The 12,679-nt window shown below is 37.7% G+C and overlaps 1 protein-coding gene across 13 annotated transcripts in view; it reads left to right on the top strand.

The window, feature by feature from the left end:
- Nucleotides 1–12,679, top strand: part of MCTP1 (multiple C2 and transmembrane domain containing 1) — a 506,871-nt gene that overhangs the window by 260,732 nt on the left and 233,460 nt on the right. For all 13 annotated transcript variants that reach the window (XR_013445693.1, XM_078067058.1, XM_078067054.1 and 10 more), the window contains exons 3-4: nt 2,090–2,232; nt 10,691–10,770. Coding sequence is in view for 12 of the 13 variants with exons in the window: in XM_078067058.1 (XP_077923184.1) it covers nt 2,090–2,232; nt 10,691–10,770 (223 nt within the window). In the remaining variant the exon portion in view is untranslated. The remainder of the gene's footprint in view (nt 1–2,089; nt 2,233–10,690; nt 10,771–12,679) is intronic.

The raw sequence follows: 12,679 nt of genomic DNA on the forward strand, positions 1-12,679 counted from the left end.
AAAGGATTTTGGGAACACTGGAATGTCTATTAGATATCCAAGTGGAGGGGACAAAAGTCAGCAGGAACAGAGGCTGCCACCCACGCTATTAAGTCATTAATTCATTCATTTATTCACTAAATGTCTATTGAGGACCAACAATATGTCTGATTCTGTACTAAGTGCTGGAGATTTTTAAAAAGGGGGATCCAAATGGCTCTGATATTATGAAGCTTATTATATTTTAGCAGGTGGTAATAGTTACATAGATGAATTTCAAAATCAAAGACAATAACTTGATCTAGGGCGTGACTGAGAAATTTCAAATGGGTACATGGATTTTAATAACCTCCAAATTTGTGCTCTAAAACCCTCAATCCCCAGGGTCCTCAGCCCATAGCTGGGAACTACTGTGTTAAAAATAGCAATTTTTAACATTTCAGTTGCACTGACTCCCCAAAAGAATGCATTCATTATAATGGGTAACCATATAATAGCCTATATTTATATTTATAAATTTTTTTAAGTTTGTACCATTATGATAAAATCACACTGTCAAAATGGGAGTTTCACAATGAGAAATTGGGATCATTATTTTATTATACCCGGGTCTAGGCATACAAAGAGCAAGGTATTATATTTACTTCAAAAGTGTAGAGGGTTTTAAGAAAGCCCACAAATGATTAAATAAGAAAAACAAAGTCCTATGTGGCAGTCCTTATATTTTGCATCGATATTTATGTGTCACTGCAGTGAGTGGAGTGTTGAGAAGTGATACAGAGAGTGAGCTTAAGGATATCAGCATCATAATTGTAATCCCTAACACTTATATCATACTTTACAGTTTACAGACCCCCACTCACATTCTTCTTTAAATCATACAGACCGTAGTTATCAACTATAGCTTCAGTTTAGGCAAAACAGAAAGAATTAAACAAAATCTTTTTTTTTATTTTATTTTATTTTTTTATGAGAGAGAGAGGGAGCATGAGCAGGGGGCAGAAGGACAAGCAGACTCCCCACTGAGCCAGGAGCCCAAGTGGGGCTCTATCCCAGGACCCTGAGATCATGACCTGAGCCGAAGGCAGACGCTTAACGACTGAGCCATCCAGGTGCCCCAACAAAATCTTATAAGGGAGTTGGGCCTTGTATAAAGAATTGTTTCCTGGGGATGAAGATTGTCACGCTGGGATGATTTACCTGGGGATGTCTCTGATTCACTTTCTCTAGGAATCCTTAGTAATAGCATAGACTCATTAGATCAATTGGCCTCATTCACTGGTCACAATGAGAAATGGTATGATATATATAGAAGTATGTCAAAGCCCCTCCCCCTTGCAGGTGTCGTAGAAAAAGCACAGGTGTTAGAGTCAAACAAGCTTGGTTGGAATTTTAACTGCATCTCCTGCTAGCTGTGTATCGTGAGCAACTTACTCGACAGCTCTGATTTTCTTTATCATCATAAGGAGCTTGGGAGGTGCGAAGGGATAATATGAAGTTTGCAGATTACTTAATAAACAGTTGTACCCTTCCCCCCACGCCTTCCTCTGAGACCTCCATCCTTTCCTCATGTTCTAAAATTGCAACTTCTGAGCTCGAGAGAATATGGGACCAAGGATGAAATGAAAGCCCAATTTAAGACTCACCTTTCCTTAAGCCCATCAGACTAGTCTAAAATTTGAGCAGCATATATAAGTCTAAAACTAGTTAAATCAGTCAAGATCATGGATCATCTTTTTATAGTTGACAGGGTGATACCAAGAGAAATGTCAGAATAATCTTTTGTTTATAATATGAATTAAATTTACATATGCAGTATGAAATAGAGGTTTTTAAATACCAGGATAGGAATACAGAATTAAGATCAGAAGATACAATAATAATAATTAGTATTATTATTACTTAGATATAATAATTATTATTAATATTTACTGTCACTTTAAAATTTAAGGAAAAATTTGGGAAAAAACATTTAACCTTTATTTTCCCATGTGATAAGCTTTATTTAACTTTGATTCCTTTAAATACTTCCTGATGTTTAAATGAGCTAATCTCTTGATTCCCAGCAAATAGTGTGACTAACATGAATTAATCTCTATCTCTTTAACAGGGACAAGTGATCCATACGTGAAGTTTAAAATTGGAGGAAAAGAAGTTTTTAGAAGTAAAATAATACACAAGAACCTCAATCCTGTGTGGGAGGAGAAAGCTTGCATTCTTGTTGAACATCTGAGGGAACCCTTGTATATCAAGGTGAGCCGGTTATGTTTTCCCCTAATGCAATGACATAAAACTCCCTGTTTAATGGTTTTCTATCATGTCTCCCTGACTGATGAGTTTTTTCACCAGAGATAAATTCTGCTCTGCGCAACTTTCATCTGTTGATGGTGTGACAGAGAGGAGACCGTGAGGGGAGAGGAAGCTGGGGAGCATTTTTCTTCAGCACAGTTCTATTGCCAGTCATTTAGGAGGATTATGAAGTCAGTCTTCTCCTGTTTGGTGCAGTTAACTGACTCAGTGCACTCTGGGAATTTAGAAAACAAGTCGCTGTGAAATCTAGCAAGAAGGAAAACTTACACAGAACCCAGCCTTTCTGTTCAAGAACTCTATCAGGGGATCTGCCATTACAGGTTGCAAAAATATATTTTCCTTGGCAGATGAGAAGGGTAAAGATAAAAAAGGGGGGTGGATTTCCTGTCTCTATCATATTACCAAAAATGGGGGGGAAAAAAGAGTCTTTCCTCTCACTTGATGTAGTTAAAAAAAAAAAAAAGAAGAACTTAAGGAGATCGTTGCAACCCTAATTCCTTGTTTTATTTCCCTATCTAAATTCTCTTTAATCCGTATCTCTAGATATTTTTTCTGTATCTAATTCATATCTCCACACTGTTTGTGGCTCCTATGTTCTGACTATCCCTTCAATGGCCAAACTTTTTTCTACTTTTACCGTAATAACCACACGCCTCCTCCTTTTCTCTATCTTGTCACAAATGGCACATGAACCAAAAATCTCACATAATCATTTGTTAAGCAATCTCTAGGCATCCTCCTTCCCATCAACTCTTCATTTATATTGCCTCCAGCTCTTTCTCTTTTCCACAGAAAGAAAAATAATAATCAAGATTTTTATTAAAATCATAGCAGAACTGGTTGGTCCAAAGGTGTAGTGAGTTCTCTCAATTGATTGTTCACAGTCAGTTACAGGTTGAACTCCTTAGTCTACTCTTTCCCCCTTCTCACTACTGCACTTGACTAGCCTTAAAAAAAAAATCATAGCAAAACAGTTTATAAGATCAATGAAAAGAAAATTTCCTAAGTACACAGTTGATAAGTTTCTAGAAGACATTATGGGAGAATAGATCTGTATTTGCATAAGAAATAGTCTCAAGTGGACATTGGCTAAAAAAAATCAATTAAATAACATTCCTGGACTATCTTTTAATATACAATGTGTGATGGCATAAGAATTATTAATGTGGGAATATTCACAGCCAATCCTCCTCCCACCAAAGGGAAGATCTCCGGGTCGGAGGTATTTTTCTTTCCTGCTCCCCACTTCCAGAGAGAAAGAAATATCTGCATGGGAAAAAAGAAAATACCTTCATAATAAAAAACTGAGATAGAAGATGAAAAAGGAATTAAAAAAAAAAAGACAAGTGGAATGTAAAGGAAATTTTATTTCTGGGGAGGTTTGGAAGAGATGAGTTAGAGCATTTGTAACCACGGGGACAGTGGACAGGAGAGGAAAGAAAGCAGGTGTTAGTAAGGATTGCACTGGACCACTTGCATCTTGTTTAAGGTCCCGTAAGAGAAAAATCATGGAAAGAAAAAGATTTATTTTTAATTACTTTTACTGTGGATCTGTTTCTTTACTGGGCTATTACTCTACAACAGAACCAGGTAGATCTCCAGTCTTTGAAAGGGTTACAAAATGAACTTCCCAAAATTACATTAGATGTTGGTTAGGTCCTTTCGCTATTCTCTTGTGCTCAAGAATGAGTATTCATCTCTGTAGAAACCAAAATGTCAAAATGCATGTTTGAAAAAGAATATCACGGTAGGCTCAAAAACAAACAAAAATCTGATGTACACACACACACACAAAATGGTGGCAAAAACTTTTGTTGTGGTCTGGGAGAGCAAGAATGTATGTGCATATCCTTCTACTGTCATGGAGACAGTGATACAGCTTGCAGGCCAAAGGCCTTGGCTAACGCCGCACTATAAGCTAAGAAGCTAGGAGAGAGACCCCAAAGGTTGTTTTTGTTTTTTTGTTTGTTTATCACTTTGAGTTTTCAAAGTATGACATCATATAGCTACAACTTAGCTTTCACCATACAGAAAAAAAATAGTGAATTGTAAAGTATTTGTCACTTTTGTACATTTCTACGTAAGAAAAATGATTAAGTAGGAATCACACTGGCTTCCCAAATACTACGTGTACAAACATAAAATGACAATATTTTTATGTACTATTTTATGCTTTTAAATATGCTTTCCTATTTTTCACTTGATTTTCATTTTCTGTAAAGTGCTAGGGCTTCTTTTGAGAAAAATCTCTAACTTTTTGCTTTATTTTTTCCATTTTTTATGTTATCTGCTTTTTGCCTAACCTTACACACACAGAGACCTAAACAAAATACATTGGCGGAAATATTTTGAGTTACTAGAATTTCATGAACACTGCATTCTTTTCATTGTCTCTACACAGCCTTGTGTGATTGACTGACTTGATTTTGATGTGATGCCTATATCCTCCATGCTGGGAGATTAATCTTGCCTGAAAGATCTCTTAGGGATGAACTGATTCTATAGTGACAGGTGATACGAAAATGCATCCATGTACTGGATGGTTAGAAAATATTGTCTGCAACCCTCCCGTCTACAGTTAAAGGAAAAAGAAGTCCGTGTGTACCCTGTAATCTGATTTCTATCAATGTAAGGATTACCAAGGGAAACAAAAGTCAGTTCTGAGCCAAGGTTATAAAATTGCATTAAAGTTGCAGTGCTTTTACCAATTCTAGAAAAAACAGATTTTTTTTCCCAAAAAAATCTTGGAACTGTCATTTTAAAAAAACTAGACACAAAATAAATAATAACATACTTTCCAATTGGTTGGAGTTCATGTAGATTTTAATTTTAATGAGAATATTCCTTCTGCTCCAAATGACTTCATAGTAAGGGCAGGTGAAAACAAGTTTATAGGAATAGACTTGAAATATATTTATAAGGTAGTAGTAGAGGCTGGGGGTTTAAATTCAATGCTATTTTCTTAAAGATTTTATTTGAGAGAGAGAGTGAGTGAGTGAGTGAGAGAGCACAAGTGGGGAGGGGAGGGGCAGAGGGAGAGGGAGAAGTAAGCTCCCGCTGAGCAGGGAGCCCAACATGGGGCTTGACCCCAGGACCCTGGGATCATGACCTGAGCCGAAGGCAGAGGCTTAACCGACTGAGCCACCCTAAATGCAATGCTATTAACTGAGGCCTGCCACAGGGATGCTCCTGCACACATCTTAGAGAATAGGGTAAATTCAGCGTCCATTTCAGTTGAATTGAATTAAATTCTCGATTTTCATCTCACTGACACTATTATCCAAGGTACACAGTGAACCCCCAGAGTTACAGAAGAAGAGAGAAAAATAATAGACAGGGGAAATGTTTGTGTAAATTGCTACTTGTTTGGCCTAATCATAGGCTAGAAATCTGGGTATTAGATTGGAGTCTTTTCTAAATAATAGAAAGTTTTTGGTAATTAGGAAGGTGATTCTGTTTGGGGGTCAGATTACTGTTTCTAAGACTGTTATTTTACCAAAATTGACAATTCCTTAAGTAACTCCTATCTATCCAAGTTTAGGATTTGAAATCGGAAAGTCCTTGAGGTGCCAGGGTGCCTCAGGTGGTTAAGCATATGACTCTTGATTTCAGCTCAGGTCATGATCTCAAGGTGGTGAGATCAGTCTTGCATGGCTCTGTGCTCGGCGGGAAGTCTGCTCGAAGATTCTCTCCCTCTCCCTCTGCCCCTGCCCCCATGCTCGCACATGCACTTTCTCTCTCTCTCTCAAAAAAAGAAATCCTTAAACATGGTTCAAATTAAAGACCATATTGCTATCTTATACAAAATTATTTCTCACTAGGTCTTAAGGGTCCTAAAAGAATGTCATATACCAATGATCATCAACTCTGGCTGTACATCAGAATTATCCATAAAGGGGTTTTTTTGTTTTATTTTTGTTTGTGGTTCTTTTTTTTTATTCAAGTGTCTTCCCTAAAGACTTTGATTCAGGACCTCTGAGGTAGAGTCCAATCTTCTGTATTTTTAAAACACAGCAGGTTATTCTGATGCACTGCTTGGGTAGGGAGCCACTTTTCTAGACTTTTAAATGGAAACAACTGAGTAGTTGGAATGAAAATGTTTCTAGCCCTAAACTACACAGCACCCAAACCAAATTATTCCAAAGTTAGATGCTTATATTATCTTAGACATTTTGTCTTGTATGGTTCAATAATACTTCCTAAATGCATGAATCAAGAATCTCAACGGTTTTAGACAACAACAACAAAAATCAATAGCAAAACAAAACAAGGAAATAAACAAGTGTGACCATACTTGCTTTTGGTTTATAGGCAGAGAACATAGGAAGTTATTGAGTCTTGGGAAGATGGAATCTGTGGTCACATCTTCTCATCATAATAATAACTACAATTTCTTGAGCACCATGGTAGGTGCCAGGCCTACTTCATCTCATGTAAACCTCACAATACCTGACAAGTAACTATCCTCATCCCCATTTTATAGGTGAGAGAGACTTAGAGGGACTCAGTGTTTCCTATGTCCACCCAGCAATTATGCAACTTAACTTTTTTCCACTAAAGATGACTAATCGCAATGGTCGCAGTTAGGTTTTATTTTCTTTGTTTTACAATGTCAATACTATAATTCAGAGTTTAATTATTCTTGTATAGTGAAATGAGTATTTTGAAGCTTCCTGGGTATGAAAATGAGTTATGGACATATTTGAGTAGAATCTTATATCTTGGTTCACATTATGTGATCTGGATCCCTTTCCATATCCTATTCTCATTATGCCTCTTTATTCGAATGCCACTCTCTCTGATTGTCCTCCTAAACATCTTCTGTAAATAGCATTTCTCATCACTCCCATACCCTGAGATATTTTTCTCCATGACACTTATTACTACCTAACATGCATTTGTTTATTGTCTATACCCTGCCCATATGTAAGCCCCAAGAAATCAGAGACTTTATCCCATTCACTGCCGTATTTCCAGTGCCTGGAACAACATTTGGCACATTGTAGATCCTGACCAAATATTTCTCAAGTAACTGAATGAATAGATATAGGAATCTTTTGAACTGGCAGTTGAAAACTCCCCTGAAGTCATAAGCACCTATGGGCATTTCAGTCATCTGAGCTAACAAATTCCCATTCATGGGAGTTGAGTTTTCTGTTACTTATATCCCAAAAGCATTTTAGCTGGTGTACTCCCTGATGCAATTTTTCTTGGAAGACAATTGAATCGAGATGTTAAATAAATTCATTGATTAGAATAAAACACATGTTGTTCTAAACTCACGTGAGAATGAAGAGAGGTGTTAACGGAGCCTGAGCAACTTTTATCTAATGTTACCCAAGGTTTCCACCTCTCCCAGGGGAGGCTCCGTGAAAGCAAGGATCCCATCTAAACTGTTCATGTCTGAATTTGCAGGAGTTCACTCACAGTGGGTGGCCAAGTCGTATTTGTTAAATTTCAGTGTGTTCTATTCTGAACAGAGCATCCTGTACTATAGAATCTGAATCTGACCTCTTCCAAGCCCTGAATTTTGGGGGGAAGTAACATAAACTTTTCAAGCTTTGGATTTCTCGTCTGAAAAATGGACACAACAATACCCTGTTCACTGAGTTGTGTAAGACATAAATTTAAAAATCTCCATAGCAGGGGTGCCCGGGTGGCTCAGTCAATTAAGTGTCTGCCTTCCGCTCAGGTCATGATCCCAGGGTCCTGTGATGGAGCCCCACGTCGGGCTCCCGGCTCAGTGGGGAGTCTGCTTCTCCTTCTGCCTGCCGCTCCCCCTGCTTGTGCTCTCACTTTCTCTCTCTCTCTGACAAATAAATAAATAAAATCTTAAAAAAAATTTCCGTGACATGTTTAATAGATAACAGTGCCTAACGGATAGCAAATATTGAATAAACATTAATCAGTGTTAACTGTGCGTGTTCTTATTGCAGTGGGAGTATGTTTCCCTATTTTCTCTCTTCTCTGTGCTCTGTATTTCTGAAACTCCCCCTACAGCAATGCTCCTTCTGACAAGTAGTTTATAGAGCATAGAACCAAGTAGCATCACTAATAATTTCATTAATGAATGGATTCTGGTGGTTCCATTCTTTCCCATATGGATGCCCTTGCTAAGTAATAGGAGAAGTAAAGTAAGCACCTAGCATTAGGACTGTAGGAAAGACTTTCACCACGAGAGTAAAGAGAGTTCGAATATTCCATCACCCAGCTGGGATGTCTCTTTTAGCCAGTTCACTGGATTCACAGCTCTCCACTTCACATGTCTGGATGTACCCCAGATGGTCTCATTATCACTAGAGTCCCAAGATTTTAAGCCTTAGGGTGATACAGTTAGAAGAGGTTGCATAAGAAATTTATTTAATTTTTAGTGTAAATTTTATGTTGTAAAATACCCTATTGCAGCCACCTGCAGACACTGACATGTCCTTTGCCTGAGATGTTGCAGTATACTCATGTGATATGCCACTGAGCGGATGACTAGAGCTCAGAAGTGTAATTGATCAAGGAGAATATTTATTGCAGGAGCACTGTGCTTTCTATAACAAATGTACTCCTGAAAGGTTGTATGTAAATCAAATGACTGTAAATTGAATAATTTAGAAGGCATTAAGGGAATTTATCACTTAAATAAATCCCCTTGTGACTCTTCAAATTTAAGAATGCTTTTGTAATGCAAAGTGTTTATCTTTTGGTTTAAATATCAATTTTTTACATAATAAGTTTAACTTGAAGTATACTTAGTCTAGAGAAAAACCAGCTGCTATACACATACTGTTCCCTCTCCTTCAAGCTTTCTAACTATTGAGCACAGTTGTGCTGATTTGGGCACCAGAGTACTGGGCTGTGGATTCTCTCAGCCTAATGGATTCTCGCATCCTGGAGGGTTCGATGGCCTGGTTCATCCATTCAAGAGCTGGCTTCCTTGTCCATGCTCATTTACTGCAGTGTACAATACAAAGACTTTCTATTTGAAAGGGTCAGGAAGCACGGCCCCCAACTTTATCTAGGAGCATCTTTCTTCCATCTTAAAAGTTTTCCCTGATCTCTATTGTTATTTTTATTCTTTTCACAATCTGTTCTTTACAACACTTAACACAATTGGTAATTACATATCACCTGTGCACTTCCTTCTCTAGCATCTGTCTCCCTCACTAAACGGTAAGCATTGGCCGTGTCAGGTTGCTCACCACTGCTTACACAGCACCTAGCATATTGTCTGGTACATAACGAATACTTGATCAATATTGGCAGAGGAGATGAATGAGTAAGAAAATTAATAAGTGGCTGGAAGTTAGCCAACTCCCATTTACTTAGAGTTTTTTGGACATGGCCCTAACTGATCTAGCCCTGAGCCGTGTCTCCAGCCTTCTTCCACTGTCCATCTTTCTCAGTCTGCTTCAACCACACTGGCTTCTGGATGACCCTTGCATATGCTAATCACCTCCTGTTTGTCCTGCCTGGGAGTGATCTTCCCAAACTGGCTTAATCCTTCTCATTATTCCGGTCTCTAGGTGCAGACTTCCTCCAAAAGGGCTTCCTGGACCTCCAATCTAAAATAGCAGCTCCCAACACACCCCCTTAGACATTTGTGTCCACGGCACTCATCACTAAATATATCTATCTATTTGGGTTTTTATGGACCATCTCAGCTCCTAAATGCAGGTCGCAAGAGATCAGGGGTGCTGCTTTCTTATTCATCATAGTATGGATAAGAAACATGAAAGGCATAGAGAAGATACTGGATAAATAGTTCTGACAGAAGGAAGAAATACATTCTTTTCTTTTCCTTTCTGCTTGTTGCTGGTAGTTACGTTAATATTATTTCCTAGCCTTGCTTGTGATGATAAAAACTTGATTTGACTTAACCTTAACATGACTTTACAAAATGCTTTAATAACAACACCTCAATTTTTACTTATTTGTATATTTAAAACAGCATTTTCCTATAATATCAGAGAATTTATCTTCAGTGACCTGAAAAATGCAAAGAGATTAGAATTATATTATCATCACCAGTAACCCACTGAGGAAGACATATTTGTTGAATTTCATACCAACTTATTTTTCCTTTCAGTAATGCTAATAATATGGGGGAAATATTCTAAGCTTATGTTCCTCAGATTTTTGATGATTTACTATATTTATTTGATTTTGTTATTCATCTTCCTTAAAGTTCTATTTGATATAAAATAGCAATTTTAAGCACAAAATTAAAGGTAGTTTCCTTTGAATATTTTGTGAGACCCTAACATTTCAAACAAAGTAATTTTTAAAAATAAATAATAAGTTTCATTGCTTTTGGTGACATAGACAACCAGTATTTTATAATCGAGATATTTTCACTTAAAGCTTATATTGGAATTATTTCTAATAATGCCTTGTCTCTTTGGCTTCTTAGGTATTTGACTATGATTTTGGACTACAAGATGACTTTATGGGCTCGGCGTTTCTGGATCTCACACAATTGGAGTTAAACAGGTAACTTTTTTTTTTTTTTTTAAGATTTTATTTATTTATTTGAGACAGAGAGAATGAGAGAGGGAGAGAGAGCACATGAGACGGGGGAGGGTCAGAGGGAGAAGCAGGCTCCCTGCCGAGCAGGGAGCCCGATGCGGGACTCGATCCAGGGACTCCAGGATCATGACCTGAGCTGAAGGCAGTCGCTTAACCAACTGAGCCACCCAGGCGCCCCCTACACAGGTAACTTTTGAACCATTATAATATCACTACGTCTTTTTTTTTTTTAAAGATTTTATTTATTTATTTGACAGAGAGAGACACAGCGAGAGAGGGAACATAAGCAGGGGGAGTGAGAGAGGGAGAAGCAGGCTCCCCGTGGAGCAGGGAGCCCTATGCGGGGCTCGATCCCAGGAGATCATGATCTGAGCCAAAGACAGATGCTTAACGACTGAGCCACCCAGGCGCCCCTCACTATGTCTTGTTGTGAAGCTGGACCTGTGTAATAGAAAGTGTCAGCAGATCTGGGGTCAAGTCACTGTTCTCTCATTTGTTGTTGTAAGCCTTCATGCTAGCCAGCCTTTTTCAAGTTCATCTCTCTTATCTACCCAGTGGAAATAATAATGTCTTCCTTGACTATCTCATTCAACAACAACTATTCAGCAGAAAAATTCTTAGACACCTGCTTTGTCTTCCAGCACTGTGCTAGGCTCCAGGAATCTAGAGATAAGAGACACATTCCTTACTTTTCATATGTCTGGTATGGTTGTAGTGGACATAAAGTAGATTATACATGTTAGTCAAAATTATTAATTTAAGAATCAGGTCACTGTATAGGAAATAAAACGTATACCTTGCTTCAAAAACAGCCATTCCCTTATCACCTGAGCCCAAGTACAATCTAATTTTGCCATCACTGGTAATCCTATGTTATCGAAGAGTGACTCAAACATGGAGAAAGATTAGTTGTATTTTCTCAGTTAGATTAGTTCATCATTGCTTGATTATTTGTAAAGTTATATAATTATTACTAATATTAGTCATTCCTCGTACCTAATTATGGGCTTATATTTTTAAAAATGCATTTCAACTGGGAGCTTAGAATTAATTAATACTAGAGAGAGGGAAAATATGTCTTAAAAGGGTCCAGCAATGCTAGGATAGATTGCAAAGGAAGCTGTGAGATCTTTGATGGTTTTAAGATGTTTTAGTTGATTATGTACATCATGTGGCAGGACAAGTGGAATGCAAGAAAGCAGAGTAATGGGCTGGATCACTACTTTATATTTTAAATACAAATGAAATAGAAATAGTAGAACACCCCCTTATGTATTATAGTCAGCTACATTTGAGCACGTTTGACGGTTTATTGGTCTCTCAATAGTCATTTTTGTCATGGACTGGACAAAAGAGCAGACTTTCCTGTACCTCCTTCATGTCCTCCATTCCAACCTAGAGCTTCGCGCAGGCTGACTAACGGTAGAGCGTAGGTGATTGCTGGCTCCCCTCCCTCACCACGGAGGAAGGACGTGCCCTAGATGGTATTTTATGTAGTCCATTATCATGAAAACTGAGCTCCAACCAGAATGGACTGTGGCGTTCTTTTATAAAGGCCACAGTTATTTTCTCTGTAGACTTCTGTTAAAGGCTATGCAAATTGCTGGATTTAATCACAGAGCATAAATTTCTCTTGTTCTCTATTAAAGATAAATCACTGATGAAAAATAACTTTAAATGGAAAAAATATGAGATGATTAAGAAAATAAAAAGAGATTATATACAAGCATTTGGTGTTTATTTTGCCACATTACTTATTGTATGTATTTAATCATTCCTTCTTCTCAAAACCACATAAACATCCCAAATTACTGCTTTTCAAAATCACTAGCTGATATATACCATTACATTCTATGTATAAATCAATAGTCCC

Source organism: Halichoerus grypus, chromosome 2 (genome assembly GCF_964656455.1).
Source record: "Halichoerus grypus chromosome 2, mHalGry1.hap1.1, whole genome shotgun sequence".
Classification (NCBI taxonomy): Eukaryota; Metazoa; Chordata; class Mammalia; order Carnivora; family Phocidae; genus Halichoerus; species Halichoerus grypus.